General features: G+C 31.8%; 2 protein-coding genes across 4 annotated transcripts in view; one reads left to right on the forward strand and one right to left on the reverse strand.

Moving 5' to 3' along the window:
- LOC124535336 (transmembrane protein 135-like) overlaps window positions 1-16,131 on the forward strand; it is an 86,408-nt gene extending 70,277 nt beyond the window's left edge. For 2 of the 3 annotated variants that reach the window (XM_047111524.1, XM_047111525.1), the window contains exons 2-10: window positions 6,518-6,700; window positions 7,030-7,163; window positions 11,080-11,206; window positions 12,147-12,298; window positions 12,551-12,641; window positions 13,318-13,470; window positions 14,401-14,541; window positions 15,283-15,449; window positions 15,851-16,131. In XM_047111524.1, coding sequence (XP_046967480.1) covers window positions 6,542-6,700; window positions 7,030-7,163; window positions 11,080-11,206; window positions 12,147-12,298; window positions 12,551-12,641; window positions 13,318-13,470; window positions 14,401-14,541; window positions 15,283-15,449; window positions 15,851-15,902 — 1,176 coding nt within the window. In that variant the 5' untranslated portion in view covers window positions 6,518-6,541 and the 3' untranslated portion in view covers window positions 15,903-16,131. Of the gene's footprint in view, window positions 1-1,925; window positions 2,090-6,517; window positions 6,701-7,029; window positions 7,164-11,079; window positions 11,207-12,146; window positions 12,299-12,550; window positions 12,642-13,317; window positions 13,471-14,400; window positions 14,542-15,282; window positions 15,450-15,850 lie in introns of those variants that run through there. The other variant, XM_047111523.1, reaches the window with a different exon arrangement.
- A 252-nt stretch (window positions 16,132-16,383) lies between these two features.
- LOC124535335 (BPTI/Kunitz domain-containing protein-like) lies at window positions 16,384-19,471 on the reverse strand. The gene is made up of 4 exons (XM_047111522.1): window positions 19,257-19,471; window positions 18,475-18,663; window positions 17,088-17,242; window positions 16,384-16,672 (listed from the first exon to the last, which is right to left on the reverse strand). The coding sequence occupies exons 1-4, from the start codon at window positions 19,378-19,380 to the stop codon at window positions 16,496-16,498; spliced, it is 645 nt and encodes a 214-aa protein (XP_046967478.1). The 5' UTR covers window positions 19,381-19,471; the 3' UTR covers window positions 16,384-16,495.
- Window positions 19,472-22,748: the final 3,277 nt, after the last annotated feature.

A 22,748-nucleotide genomic window follows, 5' to 3' on the forward strand; every position in this document is an offset into this window, starting at 1 on the left:
TTTATTACTTTTTAGTGCATATTTATTGGTTTTAAATTAGTGTTTTGTTTGAAGTCGGTTTGTTAAAATTTTTATTTATTTTTGAATTTTGATTTCATTCAATAGCATGGTGGCAATATTTTTATAATATTTAGACATATCTGTGCTCTGTTTTTTTAACCAATAATCATTAGATTTATATTTGATTTGCACAATTTGCAACATCTGATAATGACTGACGTTAATAGTACAAATTTAACTATCTATAATGAAACAAAAATAAACATGAAACTCATTGAAATACATGATCATGAAATTGGAGAACGTGATATTATGAGCTATTTTTACTTTTTATTAAATAGTCTCACTATCGATCCGCCCCGGAATTACACGGTAATACTGATAATAAATATATGTACTATAAAGTGCATAGATTTTTGTCAATAGACAATACAAACTCTTACGTCAATGCATTTTAAAACTGTAATATCTTCGAAAATATTAATTTAAATTACATTCTGTGAAAATCCATATCGAACAATGTAAAATGCGCAATCTATTTAAATACTTAATTGGATAAAGATTAAGGCTGTGTTGCTTAAAATCGCTTCGTAAATAAACCATTATTTATCGTAAAAAGTAAAAGGTAAAAAATCGTGGTTGTGAGCTATCCCTAGTAATATATTAGGGATACATCATCGCTGTTTTTTTTTTTTTTTTATGTGTACAATACTGTACTATATTATATTGATCTATCTGTAGGGTTTAGCCAGCTTTTGCAATTTTGCTAAAATTGTGAGCGCTTAAAAAAGTGTTTATTAACGTGCTTACATTAGAAACCTCTAAAGTTCTCTATTATTTTGTACTACTCCGTTGCGTAATTTTGAAGAGTTGATAATGCAGCGGTAAGCGACTTTGTTTTATAGTATGTAAATCAATAAATCAATCTACATGTTCTTATCTATGTATCTTATCATACGTAGTGATAATATTTATGTATTCAAAATCAAAATAAACTTTATTAAAGTAGGCTTTTACAAGCTCTTTTGAATCGTCATTTTACAATTAAGTGAAGCTACCACCGGTTCGGAAAGTAGATTATACCGAGAAGAACCGGCAAGAAACTCAGTAGTTACTCTTTTTCAACATTTAAAAAATACAAAGTCATGTTAGTTAATACAATTATTTAATTAATATATCCTGCTTGGAAGTCAACAGAAATTAACTCGACGCTTTTTTATCATCTTTAAAATCTTGTATCGAATAATATGACTTCAAGTTGGAGTAAGGTTCTTCGTGACATTTTTATTTATTCGTTATATTGTTATTACAAATTAAATACTGCATTAAAATTAAAAAAAAATCATAATTATGTATTCGTTTGTAATCTGATAATAGTAATAAAAAAAAACAATAAAAACGTACTACATATACATGCGAACTGGGCGTGGGACAGTAAATAAGTATATAATATTGTAACAACAATACATTATAAAAAAAACACAATGCAAAGTCAAATTCTCAATTAATGTAATATGCATATAATACATTGAAGCATCTTTTTGAAATATTAAAATAATATTTTTTTAAATATTTATCTGTCTGTCTGAGCCAGACTCGAATCCAGGTAAGCACCACTGAATAATCATATGCTTAATTTGTGTTTATAATTCATCACGTGCTCAAAACATCGTAAGGAAACCTGCATGTGTCTTATTTTAAAGAAAATTGTGTCACATGTAAATCCACCAACCCGCATTGGAGCTCTTTACCTCACAACAAATTTACTGGGTCTAATCTAGAGTCAAAAACGTGACAAGATTTGAAACCAGGACCTCAGTATAGCAGCCAGCCAAAAGACTAATGCGGCATTTGAAACGAATAAACGAAATCAATTATACGTAGTTAACGTATTGCATAATATTTAGTTCGCACTTCATTATATGCGTTCGCGCACCGTTCGAAGTTCAGAATGACGAGGTACAATCTTAGAAGTCATAGCGTTGAATGGATGTGTGTGACGTTTGTATATTGATAAACGTTTGTTTGTGTGTGTGTTTCGTTTGTCCTGAGTTAAATATATTGGAATTTCGGTGAACTAATTGAGAAGGTATGATTTATTTACATTTCAAATTATCGAAAGTATTTTTAAACATTTTTAATTGTTTATAGAATACCAGATCAAAGAATGAATTGTCAAGAAATTGGCATAGGTAGTTGTTATTGTTATAAATATATTTATATATTCAATAATAATAATAATTTTGTTCGATAAATAGTTTTTTAAATGCATACGCTGAATAGTAATTCGTTACAGCGAATTTAAGAATAATATTTATTGGAAGTACGACACTTGATTTTGTTCTAGGAAAAAAGGTAAATTAATTAAATTCTTTAAAGGATATACAATTATCCAGGAAGTCAGTTCAGTAATTGAACATAGCTAGATATGATCGTTGTGTTATTAGTGATGGACTGAATATAATCAATAATATCTCCTGTTTTATCATTTATTATTTTTGTAATATAATTAAGATTTACGGCATTTACTGTGTGGAATCGAAAATTTTGTGTTATAAGTTACCTTAACTCGTCTTGTTTACACAATAATTGTCGCTGGTTGTATCAAAACGATCCGTATTATTGGGAATATTCATAATATTGTCTTATGCACTTGTAAGTAACACCATTTTGGTATAATCTCGTCTGGACAATAAAGAAGGTAGCTCGTTTTGTACAAAGTAAGAAATTTCAGTATCTATGGCGTTTTCAAATTCAAACTCAAATAACTTTATTCAATATAGAAGTATTACACTTTGTCAAGTGAAACAGTACCACCAGTTCGGAAAAGAAAATACCCTGACCTGAGAAGAACCGGCGAAAGAAACTCAGTGGATTGTTTTTTTTTTTTTTTTTTTGTCTCATATATTATATAAACATGATTTCATTTAATATGAAATAAAATAGCCAGGAGGCGATCGTTTCATCCCAAGGTGTGCTATCGGTCACAAACTCATTAATTGTATAATAACCTTTTTCACACAAGCAAATATTAATATTTCGTAAATAATAATCAAAATATGCTAATCGAGCAATATCAATACCAGTTACTTGTCTAGCCATTCTTATGGCTTGTGTAAGTTTCTGTTAGGCTGTTTTCTAGGCTGTGTACTAAGAGTTTAAGACTTGATAAAGCAGTTAATGACGAAGGGTTTCTTACTCTGATCGTACGTTAAATGAGAAAAAATAAGGCCGTCACGTGACGCCGAGCAAGGCAAATATCGTATTTGTTGATTGTGGAAATTATAAATAATAAAATAAAAGTATTAAATATATGACTATTCGTTATTATATTGAAATGAAGTATGCATATACATATATAAATATTTGGTCAACATCACATACATTACTCTGATTCCAATGTAAGTAGCTAAAGCACTCGTGTTATGGAAAATCAGAAGTAACAATACCACAAACACCCAGACTCAAGACAACATAGATAACTAATGAAATTTTTCTACATCGAACCCGGGACCTCGACGTGGCGTACCTGTGTACACACTACTCCACGGATGTCGTCAAGGCACCACGTGTATAGGAACCCATATACTAGACATGACGATATGGCCTAGTCGTTTCACGGCATACGAGTTAATTTTATATATATTAATAAAAGGACAAGTCTATCTATATTGCTTGCAAAACTGTAATCACCTTTATAACTCTCAATATTTAGCTTAAAAATTCAATATCAGTTATTAACTGACAATAAAATTATCTCTTATAATATTTTTATGATATAATAGAAATTATTATGTGTTATTACTTAAAAACATACCAGCGCTATCTGGTAAAACTACTCCACGATCTACGAGATCTACCACAGAAATCCAAGCTCTATATCTTTTACATTACGGACGGTATTCCTTTGAAAACGATTAAAATTTTAACTATACCTGACTTACAAAATTGAACATGCAAATTTCATTCTTAGATAGAGGCACGTAGCCGTTCGTTGATCTAGTAAACAAACTTTGCATACTGATAGGGGGGCGGGTACGTTACAAAGAGGGATATTGGCTAGAAACCTAGTGATTAAATTAGTCCTAAATAAGACGCCAATAGCACAGCACATACGGCTGCTATACGACGTTTACGCTTTGAAATATTGACGAATACTCTTCCATTGAAGAAAATCTAATATCACGTGATCATCTCGAATCACCATTGGCCAATCAATCATACGAAATAGCAATAGTTATTGTTGTGATCAATGAGCCAATATCACTAAAGACAAATGCGATGAAACATTTTAGTTCCCAACGTTCATCTTAGTTCCCGAGATTACCTTATATTGTTATATCACGCACCACTCACCATCCTGCAAGTTTTTTTAAAAAAATGTATAAACTGTGATTTAAAACATAAGTTCACTAGATTTTTTTTTGTATTCCATACGTATGTGATATGAGCATCGGAAAAGATTAATTATTTATTTCCCGCCAGTTCCATTCGTTGGAACACGTTCGAAACCAGTTATAATTCTAAATTTAAAATTTCTTGTAAGAGCCTTGTATAAAGTTTTTATTCATTTGATTGGTAGAAACTATTTTTTTTAATCAAAATGTTCTAAATTCAATTTGGTATATAAAAGCAATTTTGAATCGTCATGTTAGTAAATGTTGAATTGAATGTCAAGCTTATAACTTCTTCTATCCTATACGTAGGTCATTTCGGCTCTTGTGAGTAAAGTACAATTAAACTGGTATATATCCCACCTAGAAATCAACAAATACTAAGTACAAATTAATATTATAAATGTGAAAGTAACTCTGTCTGTCTGCTACTCTTTCACGACCAAAACGCTCAACCGAATTTTATGAAATTTGGTATCAAGCAAACATGAATTCCAAGCAAGGTAATATACTACTTTTTAGCTTAACATGACAACCAACACCCTAAAAATCGAGCGCAACCGCATTCTACTAGTAAATATTATCAATGTCATTTAATACGAGCTTAATTTAAAAAGGACTTATAAACACAAGCAGTATCTATCGAAAACGCACATTTTAAACGTACCTATATTGAAAATTTCGTCTATTATAAACCACATCGCCGTTCAATTGAAACTCATTGTGTACAATAGAGCAGTGAAATAATTTATTTATAAATAAACCGCGACTCGTGCGGGCCTAATGTCGGATTATTATATGTAGGGTTGTAAGCGACTTAAATTTTTAATACTTAGGCAGTATCGATCGATACGGAATGTTAAGAATTCGATTTTTTGGTTCGATTTTTGAAATAAGAATCTTTGTTTAAACCCGTCAGGGTACCATCCACTCATCAAATATTCTACCGCTTTAGTGCTCAGTATTGTTGTGTCCCGGTATGAAGGGTAAGTGAGCCAGTGTAACTACAGACACAAGGGACATAACATGTTAGTTCCCAAGATTGGCGGCGCATTGGCGATGTAAGGAATGGTTAATATTTCTTACAGACATCAAGGTGACATCTATGTTTGATAAGGTTAGGAGCTTTTTCTCGATTCTTCTCTTTTCTGGTTTTCTGCTCCAGCACATGCAGATATTTCTACAAAGTGTCCTTTACTGCTGAGCACGACGTAAATATGATAAAAACCAATTACGCACATGAATATTGAATATTCAGTGGTGCTTATTTGGACTGTAATGCACAATTTTCTGTTTTTGATTTAATCGTCAATAATATTAATGGTAACACTGAATTGATTTTTTTTTATTTAAAATGCTATAGTCTGTCTGAAAATAATATTTGAGCTAGTGGATTTCTTTCTTTTGAACTATATTTTTGAGACGTGCTTAAGTAAATACTTAAGAATGTCTCACAAAACAATAGATGACATTCACAAAATGTCCGGTGATTGAAAATAATGATCGTGTAGGCGAAACCTTGCTCGATCTCGTGTGGGTTCAGAGAATGAACGAACAATTTAGCTAATTGGGTAAAAACGCGAATAAGAGATTTTAAACAAAACATTCACATTCAACTTGCATGTATCGCAAATTCACGCAGTAACATGATAAAAATATTCTGATGAATGATGAATGAAACTTAGCAATCTTATGTCAATTATATTTATTGGAAACTAAGGATTACATGTAAATCTAAACGCAAAAGTTTGTAACAAAATTACATGAACATACAAAAAAAATGAATACAGAATTGTATACCATTTACAACTACTTGATGTGAGAATAACCTTGATCATTTTGAAATTATCATCAAATGTATAGTTTGTATTTGTAAGTAACCATGTTATTAAAAGAGTATACTTATTTTATGATTATAGTAATACCACTATAATTTTCAATAAAATAAATTAGCAGATATCAAGAAGGTAAAGCCAAAGAAAAAGAAATAAGGATTCAAGTAGAAATAAAATTATTTGTACGCGATCCATCTTTTCTGTTTTCTCAGAAATTCCTAAAATATTTTTAGTAATAGCTCTAGTTTTACATATAGATTTGTTGTTTATTGGTAATATTTCTTATAGATTTTTGAAGATTAAAGACGTAGAATGGCTGAAATAAGCAAGCATTTATTCGAGAGAACGTGCAGAGATGTTCACTGCAGCGTCCTCCTGCATCCTTGGAACAGAAGCTGTTGGACGTCATCATTTTCAACGTATGGAAATTCTTTAATCGGAAGCGCTAAGTTTTATTTCATTGTACATTTGGTGAGTTAGATACTTATCTATCATTTATATGTAGCGTTATTTTCTTAAATTTGATATTTATTTCAGCATCTATCTCTGTAAATAAAATTATGCTTAAATTCAAAAAATATCTGATATATTTTTTATTTAATGAAAAACAAGTTCTTATACAATGTTGTTTTTAGAATAACGTACCTAATCTAATAAAATAAATATTTTTTCTTTATAAGCTTAATATAATTCTGTATAGAAAATTATAGAATTATTGCAATTGGTCGTAATGAAAGTCGGGTATTCCCCATCAAATTAACTTAAAATTGTCGGACGCTTGTAATAACACCATTTCGCAGGCACAAAACTTAATGAAGGGCAAGAAAATGCTGAAGAGAAAGGAGTTAATGAAGGCTGGCGAGTATTACGTGCGATCAACCCTTTTGGGTGCTCTTATAAGCGGGACTTGTGTCAGCTTCGGCTGTTTGTTGAGGTTAGTGCTTTTGTATAATGCGTTAATTTCTTGAAATTAGATTTTGTTGTCGGCTAATAAAATGCAGACATGTTTTATATTTATTTTATTGTTATTGTATAGTTTGATATCTACGTGTTGACAACGACTACCGATGTACTGATAAAGCCAGTGGGGTTTTTGTTACATCGTCGTCAATATAATAAAAATAAAAAATAGCCTCAATCTCAATTTAAGATAACATACCTAAAGTACGAATAACGTTTCAATGATATCAAAATTATTATACAGAGAAAAAATAATTTTGGAATATTTTGTTTCGAAGGAATAGGAAACCTCTTTAAATTGGTTGACTGTCACACGAACATACAAGCACTTATATTTATGTTCTAATTTTAAAGTTATGTAGATACCGAGAAGATACAGAAAGAAAGTACATTCTCTATTGCAATATTTGAGATACAGTTGCTTCAACGGGGAATTTGCAATGATACCTTAAATATTTGAGGAACAGCCTGTAAATGTCATAGTTTTTATAAATTAGTGAGGTAAACTGTCAAATGGGTAGCTTGATTGTAAGTGGTCTCCACAGCTTATAAACATTCGCGTTGTATGAACTGTCATTATTCCTCACATGCTCGCTAATGCTAAACCAACTTTAGTCATGAAGTTGTGTTCCATTCTTTCTGTAGTTAGTGAATCACTCACCCAGGAATACAACTATAAAGTATTGTTATTGCCCTACTAACTAGTAAACTGTTGGACAAAGGCAGAGGTCTTTTCGAGGAATAGGTTTTTAAGCAAACTCTGCTCCAATACGTTGGCGGGAGAACTGCTCAATTTGAATTCGAAAACATCGGCTAAGATTTACGGATTCTAACCACTTGACCGTCAGTAGTGTTATGTTAGTAGGCTTTAGAATTATTAATAGCTAGTAGTCGCTCGCGGCTTCACTCGCGTTTTAGTGTATTAGTGATCATGTTATATCCTTTCTTGGAATTCAAGTATGCTTCATACCAAATTTCATGAAATTCGGTTAAGCGGTTTGGTCGTGAAAGCGGAAGACAGACAGATAGAGGTACTTTCACATTTATAACATTAAAATAATATAGATTGCAAAACGTTTCCGTTTTTAATTTTTTTGACTAATGAACATTATAATGCTGTACAATGAAATACTATAAAAAATTTTTTTTTAAATCTTTTGAAGAGATTACTTTTGCAAAGATTTTTATATGATAATTGATTTAATCTGGCGCAATAGTCAGGACTGAACATTTTTCTTTCTTAGAATTTAATTGGTTAATGCCGAGATCGTGCTAGTTTTAACCAGATCTTACCGGTTTTTATACAGGATGATTGCCATCTGACCTCTCTTACTCCTAATGGACAAACTACATTGGATAACATTATATATCCTACTACGGTTTAATTATGAATCAAGAACGACTATGAACTAATAGCAGGGACATAAATACAATATCTTATATAGATGTTCAATTTAAAAGTATATTTTATTCAACCTTATCTGACGAAAAAACATGTCAGATAACAAATGTCTTCAATATGTTTCAAAAAATCATTTAATACCCTAACTAGATATCGCCCGCGGCTTCGCTTGCGTTTTAGCAGCTCATCAGATGTTAGGAATGAAAAGTATCCTCTACATTTCCTTGGAATTATTTATACCAACTTCATCAAACTCGGTTTAACAGTTTAGCCGTGAAAAGACATTAGTCAATTCTTTCATTTGTAATATTACCATAGTTCTGCCTTTGTAAAAAATATATCAATTTTTTTTCTTTTCTCTCTTTGTTATTCAAAGTATCGATATATTCCGAATAAATTGGAACACTCGTTCTGAAACAGATATTCGTCTGCCCATTTCAAAGGTCCGTTCCGATCGGAAATCGAACTGGCAACTGATACAGCCTTTGTTTCAAATATTTTTATTACTATACTTGTATATATTTTTACATAACTAATTTATTTTTTAAGTATTGTTGGCAAAATCTATATCTTTATTACGAAGTGTGTGTGAATTTACATATGAATATAAATTATTTGGTCTGGATAGGGCTTTGTACAAACCCATCTTGGGTAGGTATTTCCAGATATTCTATCGCTAAATAGCACTACTAAGTATTGATGTGTTCTCGTGTGAGTGAGTGAGCCAGTGTAACTATACGCACAAGACACAACATCTTAGTTCCCAAAGCCAGCGGGACATTTCTGTCATATCAGGAATAGTTATTAATTCTTACAGATCAAATTTTGTGCTACTTACCATCAGCCTACCTATAACATAAGATATACAATTAATGTTTTTTTTATAAAAAAAAATAATAATCCAAAAATGTACGGTCGTTGGTCTAAGGAAAATTATATATTGAATATAATAATAAATACGTAAATACATATATATTTAAAAAGTATCAAACTATGAACCAGATTAGAATAGTAGCTGTATAGCAAAAATTTTTGCTGAAAATTGAGAAAGGTCGGTTATTATTATGTTAGTCTTAACAAACAATCTAAGAAAATGATTGGCACATGAACATTATACACATATAAATCATCGTATACAAGTGCTTAGATGGCCCAGTGGTTACAAAACTTAACTTATGGCATGACTCTGTGTTCAAACCCGGGTCAAGCAACACTGCATTCATGCGCTTAAATTATATCTACAATTTATGTCGTGCTCGATGAAGGAAAACATCGTGAGGAAACCTGTGCGCAGTAGATAAGATTTTACCACTTATACACACAAACCAGTTTTTAAGCAGCTAGGTTCATAGCTTCGTCTCAAAAAAAAGGGGGGGGGAGGGACTAGGTCGCCAAGTAGTGGAACATTATCGAGTGAAAAAAGCATGCTTCAAATTGTGCTTCTAGAAAATTGACTGTAATTTTCACACACTTTTTCAATTTTAAAAAGGTAGAAGTACAATTATTATATTTATATAATAATGAATCAGTACGAACAATTTGACAAATCATCCCGTCCGTTCGTTCAGTTGGTCAATGTTAATTATTTAAGTATTACAGTTGATTACTCCACTAATTATAAAACAACATAGTTGTATGTTACAATGCATTTGTTGTTCCACTGAACGATTGAAAGTGAATTACTCATTCAGAACGGATGCGCTGTGCAACTATTAATTTCATCATAATTGCCGGTAATTTTTTATTTTACTTACGCAAATGTTCGAATATATTTATATGTGGCTTTTGTTGTAAAAAAATGGTCTCGTGGGAAGTTGGTATCAGATTATACTGTGACGTATATTGAGATCATATAAATGATAAGTTATTCTTATTAAAATTTCGTGTGAATTAAAACAATATAATAAGAATTTTAAATAATTTTGTATTAAACTGTATATAATATAAAGAGAGAGACAACGAGTTTTTTCTTACTCTTTCTCGCATCGAAGAAGTATGAGGAATAGATCGCCCGAAGGAGGCATATAACCATTTCTTTATCGTTTTCTACACTCTCTGTGTGCACTCACACACATACAAACACACACACACACACACACACAAAAGTAAAAGGATTTCGTTTAAATGCTTCTCTAAAATATAATAATGGTTTTTTATCATGCTGTGTCTATCCACACCAGGAATATTAAAAATATATACTATATATACCAAAAATATGACGTATACTAGGTATGTCCTTAGTGCTAAATATGAAATTAGTAGTTTTGTTTGAATCCATCATATGTACAGACGTTTTCGTGGTGACGTATAAAATATATTATGTGAATAAATCAAGAGGAATATTAATTCAAAACAATAACCAAACGTAACGTTTTTATTAAAATATTGGTCTATAAATAAATACTTTACACTATTTTACCTAAAATAAAGTCGTGACAAGAACGAATTTTATTTCCTGCTATAAACGAAAAATAAAAATTTATTACAGATGGATTCTCGGAAAGCAATTCACATATTACACCTATTTCTTGATTCCCAACACGATAAACGGTCTCTTCATACTCTTAGAGCCCCCGAAGAGAAGAGGTCTGGTCATAAATTTATTTTGTAATCTGGTAAGTTGCTTTATAAACTTTATTATCACATTTTCGCTTATATACTTATTTTTCGCTACTTGAAAACATTTTTTTTTTAATTTGAATTTAGAATGTTGAAGGAAATTCAATGTTATTTACGAAAACTGATTTGCGTGTCATCGATGCATAGATACAAATGCGTGCTGTAGTTATACAACTTTGTATTAAGGAAAAAGTTTAAATCAATCTTCAATATGAAAATAAATAACAACAACAACAACAGCCTGAAAATTTCCCACTGCTGGGCTAAGGCCTCTTCCTCTTTGAGGGGAAGGTTGTGGAACATATTCCACCACGCTGTTCCAATGCGGGTTGGTGGACTACACATGTAGCAAATTTTTTATGATATTAGTCACATGCAGGTTTCCTCACGATGTTTTCCTTCACCGGCGAGCACGAGATGAATTGTAAACACATATTAAGTACACGAATATTCAGCGGTGCTTACCTGGGTTTGAACTGGCAATCATCGGTTAAGATGCACGCGTCCTAATCTCTGGGCCACCTCGCCTCATCTACTACCTATTTTGATCGCGGTTGCCATTATCAAATGAGAATAAATAATTCCCCAGGAGATATTTTAATGCACATATGAGTGCAATACAGATGTCCTATTTATTCCTTAACTATCTTTATTGAATGGGATAGTAAACCGACAAAATTAGAGAGCTCAGACGGTGGACGTATCTTTATGTACTTTTCAAGTCTTTGGAGTGTGAACGCTAAGATACAAACTGTATCTACTGTTGAGAATTTCTGACAGAAAAACCGAACGGCTTTAAAGGGCAGAATCTTGGCCTTCAGCCTTATAGGCTAGAGTCAATCAACTCTGCGATAAACACATAGACAATATATTTATATCCGTTGACTTTATAAAAAAAAGTTGAAGTTGTAATTTTAGTGTTATTATGTTTTTCAGGCAATCGAATATTGGATGCGTACACTTGAAATTAAGAAAATGATATCAATGACAACGTCAAAACAAACTTTAATGTTTATGACCGGTAGCGCTCTCCTTTTCTATCTTATGCGGTTAGAAGGTGACAGAGCTAAGAGGACTCCATTATTATGGTAAGTTAAATGGATTGTTTTTATTTAAAGATTTTTTTCGTATTAGCTTCCCTTTATGAAATCGATTTAAGTAAATATTTTGTGTAACATTGACATATGTTCTAAAACAGAATATCTTTAAATTATCCCTAAATATTCAAGTACTATTAAAGAATTATTTATCAGAATATCCCTTAGCATACAAACCATGTTTTCTTTCACTGTTAAAAATTCGCTAAACCAATCTTAATTTTCTCTTAATTTTGTTTTCAGGCTTTTTACACCTGAAAAAGTAAGACAGAAAACGGACGAATCAAAGGATGTTTGTCCCCACACTGGACCATGCGGCCGATATATTTTTAAGGTAATATATATTTTGATAAAGTATTTTTATAGGCAATTTAAGTACTAATAATGTTCATACTAAAATAAAAAAAAAATCACGAAAAAGCACCTATATTTTAATCAGTAATTATTACTTATTTTGAAATCAATTGAAAGTGCTTTACTGGAAAAACATGTTCGAAAAAGCAAAAACCGTTAATGTTTTTATTGGACTTGAGGCCTTCTCATTGAAAAGGCTCAAATATAGCTTCACACTCATCAGATGTAGATTTTGTTAGAATACGAGATAAATTATAAAAACAAAATATAAACATGAATAGTCAATAAGGGCTTGATTCAGCGACTAGTCTAAATATTGAGCAAACTCGGCTTCAAGTTTGAAACATCTAGAACATGATTATAATCTATACATATAATAAAATTGGAGTGTCTGTTTGTAATATTAAAATAGCCCTTTTAACTCAATGCACACGGTACATGTATCAAAATATTTTTTTTTTAATTTTTGTCTGTCTGTCTGCCTGTTTGTTCCGGCTAATCTCTGGAACGGCTGGACCGATTTTGATGGCAGACTTTTACTGGTAGATAACTGATATAATAGGGAGTAACTTATGCTAAAATATAAATATAAGATACGCGTATAAGGTCGCGGGCACAGCTATTTATTAATAATAACACATATTGTTTAATTTCAGGGTGCTTTGACTTACTTCGGAGTGGGCTTAGGTTTCACTATCGCACGAGTATTATTACCAAGAATATCTTCACCGTTAAAAGCCCTTTCGAGTTTAAGAAGAAATCATTTAAACATGGGACTATTCTTCGCTAGCTATATCGGTATTTATAGAGTACGGTCATGTTGTTTTACCCTTTTAAGTATAATAGGTTATGATGATAAGTGGTTACCATTGCCCTTATATATGAATACTGTAAAACATATTACCTTTAGCATTTCTCGCCAATTCACTAACATCCTGGAGAACTGGTATACTTGGTGGTAGGTCTTTGTGCAAGCCCGTTTGGGTAGATACCACCCACTCATCAGTTTTCTACCGCCAAATATCAGTACTCAGTATTGTTGTGTTCCGGTTTGAAGGGTGAGTGAGCCAGTGTAACTACAGCAAAAGGGACATAACATCTTAGTTCCCAAGGTTGGTGGCACATTGACGATGTAAGGAATAGTTAATATTTCTTACAGCGTCATTGTCTATGGGTTATGGAGACCACTTACCATCAGGTGGCCTATATGCTCGTCCGCCAACCTATACCATAATAAAAAAATCCAAATGTCTTTAATATACTGACCCTTCAATCTAAAATACAACATAAAGTAGTTGGTAAAACAATAATAATCCCATAGAATTGAAGTATGGCATCGAGTAAACTAAACTTAATTCCTAACCCACATTTAAAATAATTTATGAGATATTTTTTTTTGAATGCAATTAGTCATTTTTAGTCTCAATGCCTTAATGGTATACATACTACCTAGTGGTGTGATGTAAAAGCCAATAATATCAGTAATTTCTTTACTTCTCTTCGTAGTCCTTTCTGATGAAACTTAAAGGAAAGGCTACATAAAATGTATTACAAAACTATTTTCTTTATTAATGAATGAAGATACGGGAAGTAAATCAGTTAGTCTATAAGCAACTTTCATCCAATTCACAAGTATTTCCTTTTTTTTAATAGCAGTAACCTGTTTTCAAAAGCATTTATCTTAATCAGTGTGTAAAATATAAAAAATGATAACATTTTTTATTTCTATTTCATTGCAGGCTGTGATATGTTATTTATGTCGTAAGCAAGGATATGACTCAGCGTTGTACGCGTTACCAGCGGGATATCTCGCTGGATTGTCGTTCCTATTCAAACCGAGTCTTGGGTTTGCCATAGCATCACTGACAGGCGCTTTTAAGGTAAGATCTTGTTATAGGTGTACGTGGTTTTTTAATGAGATTTCAACGAGTACCTTTTTATGAAATAGGTAGGTGAAAGGACAAATGCGCCACTTAGTGGTAAGTGGTCACCACTATCATAGACATTGACGACGTGAGAAATGATACTGAATTATGACATCCCCAATGGGCCACCAACCTTTGATAAAATTACTTTATTATGTTGCTTACGCTTGTAGTTACGCTGGTTCACTCACTGCTGAAGCCGAAATACAACAATGCAAAGTTTTATAGCTTGGTAGCAGAATATATGACGTGTGTGTGGTACCTACGCTGACGAGTGTGCATAAAGCCCCACAACCAAGCGAATTGATAACCATATAAATTCAAACCTTGGCAATGTAAATATTGGTGATGACAAATAACCCCAAATTTGGACATCGTTCTGAAATAATTTCAAAACTTGTCTAATTATTTTGTAAAATTCTAACCGATTTGTGATATTCTATACCGGAGTGTTCAATTGGTTGTTTAATCTAACTAACAATACTTGAAAGAAATAACTATGGCACTATGTAAACATTAGGTGTATTTCAAAATGAATGATTTTTCGGAAGTTGTTGTAAATAATGATCACAAAAGTGACCAAATTATATTCGATATTGACTACAAAAGATAATATCGGCTACTTAAATTATAATTACATTTATTCGTCTGCTTTTTAAATCTTTTCTTTCATTCGTAGTATTATTTTTCTTTTAGTTATATACAACGATTCTTTACGAGAAGAAAGTTTTACCGGAGAACGTACCCTTATCTGTGATGCTGTATTGTCTTTGTCAAGGATTACTTTTTCACTCGCGTGTTATGCATCCAGACGTGTGTCCGCAATATATTTTTAAGGTCATGAATAGTGTTACCAATGGAAGGTAAGTATTTACGTTTATTATTATTTTTTAGAATAAAGTGACATCAAATGCAAACTCATTTCTATCTATTAACGCTTGAATAATTGGGGAATATTTTTTGTCCATATGTTTTTCCTAATTATTGCCAGCTTATTCCTCTACAGATCTAGATTTCAATTCCTGAATTGAAACTATGTGATTTTTCTGCAAAGTAAATCGCAGTCAATTGTATAAATTACATTGTTTGCAATAATGCCCTTCCTGTGCCTCGGAAAGCACGTTGGTCATTTAAAAGTAGACATACTTATGCCCAATACTATCTCCGTCGTAGTCTGCTGGTCTCCATTTGGATATACCAGATCTATTAGGCAATAGTCATGTTTCATTAAATCTTTTGATGTTCAATTAATCCTTTGTTACAGAACTGAAATAATATATAATAACTTATTGGAGGTAATCAAAAGTGCGACGTAAAATAAACTTGAAACGTCTTGAAAAAAGGAAGAGTATTTGCAAATTTATTATTGAAATAAAATTTTAAGTCTCTTGCAAAGATTGACGGAATCATGGACTGCTGAAAAGTTATTTGGAGCATCTACGTAAAACAAGATGTTATAATATTTAAAGTTCTTTCGTGTGAACAGAAAAGTGAAAACATAGAACTTCGATCGTGTTATTAAATATAAATATTATTTATAAAGAGTTACTGTTTTTTATTGTATTTAACTAGAGCTTGAAAACAAAGCGTAATCTTTATTGTAAAGAACTATTATTATACAACAGATTTAAATCGGATTTTTTAATAATTCAATACGATTGTAAAAATTTTTTATTAATTAAAACATTTTGTTTAAATTTCAATCATAAGCAATGATTAAATTAACAGTATGAAGAATATTTGAAGTTTGTAAATCTTTTAATATAATTGCTATTTCTATGAAAACTGAAACTTGGGTAAATGCTTTGGTGGCTAACAGTCACGTGGAAACAAACCTTTATCTACTTTTTGATATTAAAATCTTTTTATTTATCGAGATTGGAATTAGACGATATTATGTAGACGTTTTTTATAATCGCTGAAATTGGGGAATTAATGGTTTTGCTACAATTTTTGTTGTTGTTTGATTACGTCCTTTCTTTTTTGTTGCACTCCAAGGGTTTACAATGAGAACTTTTTTAACTCCACTTTGACCCTTTTCCGGAGGTCTTATAACACCGGTGGCGAATTTGCAGATTGAGTCGCACTAAAAGTATGAGAAACAGTTGTAGAAATATAGCACTCAAATTAGCCCATACGAGGCGGATTTATTGTTATCAACAACAACCTGTAAAATTCCCAATGCTGGGCTTTGGCCTCCTCGCCTACCACGATGTTCCAATACGGATTGGCGGAATACACATGTAGCAGATTTTTTATGAAATTAGACACATGCAGGTTTCCTTACGATGTTTTCCTCCACTGCCGAGCACGAGATGAATTATAAACACAAATTAAGCACATGAATATTCAGTGGTTTTTGCCTGGGTTTGAACCTGCAATCATCGGTTAAGATGCATGCGTTCTTACTGGGCCATTTCGGCTCACATACGAAGCGGATTAATTGTTATTAAAAAGTATATTCATCTAGTCCATATTAAAAAATCTGTATTTTACTTTACCTGTTCTTTGTTATAGAAATTGTTTTTATTCCCACCGCAACCAGAGTATATCCTTTTCTTACAGACCTTCCAAAGTGGATCATAGTACCATCTTTCGAGAGCTCCAAAGCAGAATCCGTAGTCGAACGACAAACTGCACCACTTCGGTCTTCTTTCTAAAATATCAAATAATAATATAGGTTTTTATTTTTTTGGCTTGAGAAAAAAAATGGATATTTTTTAAGGCCTTAGGTTATTTAGAAATTAAATTTGGTGGAAGTCAAAATTTATCCGTGGAATAAAGCGTTTTATTAGTAACAAATCTTCCAAAGTGTTCTGTATCTGCATTATTTTCGTTGTGGTAACTTTTTAATTTGCTTATTTTATTCAGACTTCTTAGTCCGAATTGTCGATTTTCGAAGTATAATCTGATTGTTTAATAATTATCATCAATACAAAGCTACACTATCCATGCTTACTTAAATCATTATAATATATCGTATATTATAATGATTCAAAATTCAATTTCTTCATCAAATTTTGAAGTCAATGATATCGATCGATCAAATTTCTTCATCAAATTTTGAAGTCAATGATATCAAAGACCAGTCTTCTAGATAAGTGATTACACAAAGTAATTATTAGAAGCTGTTTGGAAAAAAATGACATTTTCTATTTTCGAAGATCCCTTAGGTCATGTTTTAAGAACATTGACCTGAATCGACACTGGAGCAATATTGATTTCTGTGAACCGCTCCGCGTGTCAAAAGCACGTTCACGGTTTAATCAGCCTAAACCCTGTTACCCTTAATCACCGGACCGGTTGCGAAAATCGGATGAAAATCTTCGTAGATATTGCTATTCTTTGTGATCAATTTCTTTATTATATTTCCATATTATACTCGTTCTTATATTGATGTAATTATTAGTTTTGTTTATAGAAGTGTCTCATTGACGCTTTTGATTTTTTATTGCTATTAACTGGTATTTCCCCAATATCTTTAGAAGATTTAAAATGTATGGGTATGTGCCTGCCTGGAAACCAACTACTTATCACACAAAGCCTCATATCTGTCACCGAACAGTAGTACTCAGATTTACTGTGTTCCGATTTGAAGGACAATTAAGGCATACATAAGGGCCATAACATCTCGGTGTCCAAAGTTAAAGGTGCATAGATGTTATAAAGAATGGTGTATATTTTTTACGGTGATAATGTGTATCGGTATTGACTTACCATCAGGTGGATAATTTGGCCATCAGTATTACTATATTCCTAAAAAATAAACCAATGGTATCTCCTAGATTCCGAATTGATTCTTGAATAACTTGGAGTTACAATTTGGTCAGACCTTTTTCATCTTTTTGTTCTTCAATAAATATTTGCTGATATAAATATAATACTTACTTGTTTGTCCGGATTGACTAAGGCACGTTGTCATGCACTCCCTATTAGTATCGAATCTGTTTCCATTCCCTTGACATCCTCCCCATATAAATAAGGAACAGTTACCATCAGATGGTTTGTAAAAGTACATGGGGATTTCGGACCGACATGGACCGATATCTGGTTTTAAGAGACATGTTTTATCGATGACTGAAAAGAAAACAATTGAGGCTTTACAAGTATTGAGGATTATAATATATGATTTCGTTGAAATTTAATTTTTCATTCAAGGAAAAATTAATAACAGTTTTACTACTATTATGTATTTTGTAATAACTTTTACTATAAAATATATTTTATTGGCAAGCAATGTTCAGTCTGATTCGTACCGGTACTGTAACGATAATCAAAATCAAAACATACTTTATTCAAGTACGCTTTTTACAAGCACTTAAAATCGTCAATTAACAAACTAAATTAAGTGAAGCTACCACCAGTTCGGCATGCAGATGTCATGTTAGTTATTAACAATAAAATATGTTTATAATGCATTCTGGAAGTCAACAATTATTAGTAATGTGCTAGCAACCTTGATAACTAAGATGTTATTTCCATCGTGCCTTCTACTAGCTCACTCATCCTTCAAACGAGAATAGATGCTGAGTTAGAGAGAAGTGAGAAGTCAACCCTTTTTACAAGATTTTTATTTAATGTGTATATGATACCAGTAATTTATTGAATAAAGTTAATATGAAATTCAAAGTTATAGAAATAATATAAAAAAACAACGCAAAATGAAATACCACTGGGTTGATGAACCGTCGCCCTCGTTAAATCGTTCTTCAGTGTATTATAAACTATTTTCGCTTTTATATCAAAAATCGAAAATATATTAAAGCAAAATAACCAAATGAAATGTGAAAACATTTTTAAAACGAATATTTTTAAATATCAAAACACGAACGATATTGAATCACTAGAAACAGCGATCAGCAGTAAACTAATATTTTTATTACAATATTTTATGCATAAAATAATATTATAGTTAGTTATAGTCGCTTTGATAGAAAATAATATTATGCTTGATGGAAACAGAACAAATCTTCAAAGGAGTTATATTATGACTGTATTTTTAATACAAGCTACTGCTTCAGGTGTATATATTTTTTTATGTAATATGGAGGCCTGTAAATTGGCTGTTATATGGTTACTATTGTCCATAGAAATTGGAGCTGTTAGAAATATTGACCTTACTCGGCCACAAAGCTAAGCTGTTATGTGCCTGTTGTTACTCTGGCTCATTCAAAACACAAAAATATAGTAATAAAAGTATTACATTAGTAGAATAACTGATGAGTTGGTGGTATCTATCTAGATTTGCACAGATCCCTGCCACATAATATTAAAATTAAATTTTAAAAATATGAAATGATCCACTGCTTAGCGTCTTCCTTTAAGGGGCAAATATATCATCACGTTACTTCAACACGTGTAGGTATATAGGTATACATATACACGTGACAGATTTCTTTGAAATAAAACACATGTATCAGCACATGTTTGAGCACGAGATGAATTGTGTGCAGTCAGAGTAAGAAAAGGTTCGTCACCTTAAGATCTATTTTCGTGTGCTCAGATAATCTGCTTTACAGTTTGAGAATGACATATTGCGCCGCAATGACTTGATGTTTAATTTTAAAAGGTAATAAGAGCTTAAGACTTGATAGAGGTATCAATTTGAAAACTGACGACGGTTTTCTTACTCTGACTTACTCTAAATAATAACATATATTTTGAATACTACTGATGATAGATTTCGGATAAATTGTTATGGAATACTAATTTAAAGTAAAATACTGGAAAAAGTACCAATAATCTTCGCTGAACATATATTATAAACTGGAATAGACCGGGTAGGTCCTGGAACGAAAGACACCATATCTCTCTATGCTTGTGATTCAACATGAGTGTCAGTGAGCGGTACAAAAAAATCTAAAATTGATTTCCAACTCGACATATTTTCCTTCAGAAAGGAAAACGGAAATAGTAAAGAACATATTACAACATAAAATCACAAAGTTGGTGAAACATAGGTGGCACGTGTAATTTATATTTAGAATTTTGTTGTTGTAATTAAAAAAATAATAATAATGATAATTTGAATAATGATGGTATCTCGCATGAGTGCCAACATTGGTATACCACGGTAGAGCTTTCTCATCTGAAGATAAGTGAAATGGAAGGGAATGGAATCGCCAATTAAGTGATTAGTCGCTCAAAATACTCCTCACACCGTAACATCATTTACAGTTCCTATTTGTGAAATTACTGAGTTATAGTCGTGATGAAAAGAGAAGAAATTTAATTGATAATAATTATTATTTTATATGAGCGTAGGCACAAGGTACACGCGACAGCAGTTTACATTAGGTAGAATAAATAATATATCAACCTGTAATATTAAAATGCTTTAGTACAGTCAGAGTAAGAAAACCTTCGTCAGTTTTCAAATTAATTCCTTTATGAAGTCTTAAACTCTTAGTACCCTTTGAATCTAAGCAACAAATCATCGCGACATAATATGTGATTCTCAATCGTTCATACTCTGTATACGAAAATAGATCTTAAGGTGTCGAGCTTTTTCTAACCCCGACTGTACATGCGAGAAAAATGTATATAATAAAATTTTATAGAATATAAAGTTTTCGATAAATATAGTTTTCTACATAATGTCACGGGTGATTTAATTTTTTCCATTGCCTTTTATACTTGACGGCTCTTTTATGTCGCTACAAACAATTACTCTTTATAATATTAAAATCCGTTCTTTAAAATGAAATTTGTCGAAACATTGAAATTGGAAATGAAAAGGTATATTTTCGTAAAGGAATTTTTCATTTAGAATTAATTTTAGGGAAATATGAGAATCAAAACTAAAGCCATTTCTAAGAATTCTTTGGACAAAAATTTTCGACAAAAGTAATTAGAACTTTTAAGCACGCGTTTTTTTCAGTAACTTGTAAATTGAAATTTTGTATTATGACGACGATATTCAAATTAAAATGAAGGCTGTAACTCAACCTTGATTCGATTTCAATGTTTGTGATATATATGATATTATAAATCCGAAGGTAAATTTATACTTATATAAATTACGTCTTTAAATGAGTAACCCTGTGGAAAGTAGCCACTCATGATATTAGTTCTGCAAAAAATATTAACAATTCCTTATTGCCAATCGTGTATATGAATAATTACACTGGCTCTTTCACCCTTCAAACCAGAACACAACGATGTTACATATTGTGTTTGAATATCTGATGACTGGTGTACCGTAGGCTTTTATAATCGCTAAAGTGACTTAAATCACATTAAAATTACTTGGTAGGGCTTTGTGCAAACCCGTCTGTTTAGGTAACAGCCACTTATCAGATATTCTACCGCTAAAATACAGTACGCAGTATTGTTGTGTTCCGGTTTGAAGGGTGAGTGAGTCAGTGTTACTACAGGCACAAGGGACATAACATCTTAGTTTCCAACGTTGGTGGCCCATTGACGATGTAAGGAATAGTTAATATTTCTTACAGCGTTATTGTCTATAGGTGATGGTGACCACTTACCGTCATGTGGCCCATATGCTCGTCCGCCAACCTATTCCATAAAAAACAGCGTTTTCTAAGTACAGTTTTTCCGTATCAAGCAATGGACATGAATAAATAAAACATGAATAAATTGGTTAGTTATTGTTGATTTCATTTGAGAAACAAGAATAACTATAACAGTACATAGAATGACTTTGTAAATAGCTAATATTTTATTAATACATGTTTTTGCGCAACAGCACACGCTCAGCGGAATTATTTAAATTTCGAACGAATAAACTTCTGCAAAACTCGAACGAAGCTAAGACTCTTTAACTTTACAATACATCCATAAATTAGCTGTGACGACAAAATACTAACGAAGTCTTCCAAACTCGGTGTGCAAAGATGGGGCTCTTCTCGGTTCTACTAAAATATAGAATAACGCGCATTTGCGACAAATTTGTATTTACGAAATGTTATAAATTATTGCAAAAATTCATCATTTTAAGACGTTTTAGACATTGGATGGAAGAATGCATTTAAGGATGAGGAGAGATCATCACCTTCTAAAGAGAATAGAGCTGTAGGAACTAAGTATTGCTGGTTGGCGATAGTATATCAAGTGTATGGTACCGATATTTGATGAGTTGTTGGTACCTATTCAGATAAGCTTGTACAAGGCACTGTCGACACATAAAAACCGACTTGATA

This window comes from Vanessa cardui, chromosome 14 (assembly GCF_905220365.1).
Source record: "Vanessa cardui chromosome 14, ilVanCard2.1, whole genome shotgun sequence".
Taxonomy (NCBI): domain Eukaryota; kingdom Metazoa; phylum Arthropoda; class Insecta; order Lepidoptera; family Nymphalidae; genus Vanessa; species Vanessa cardui.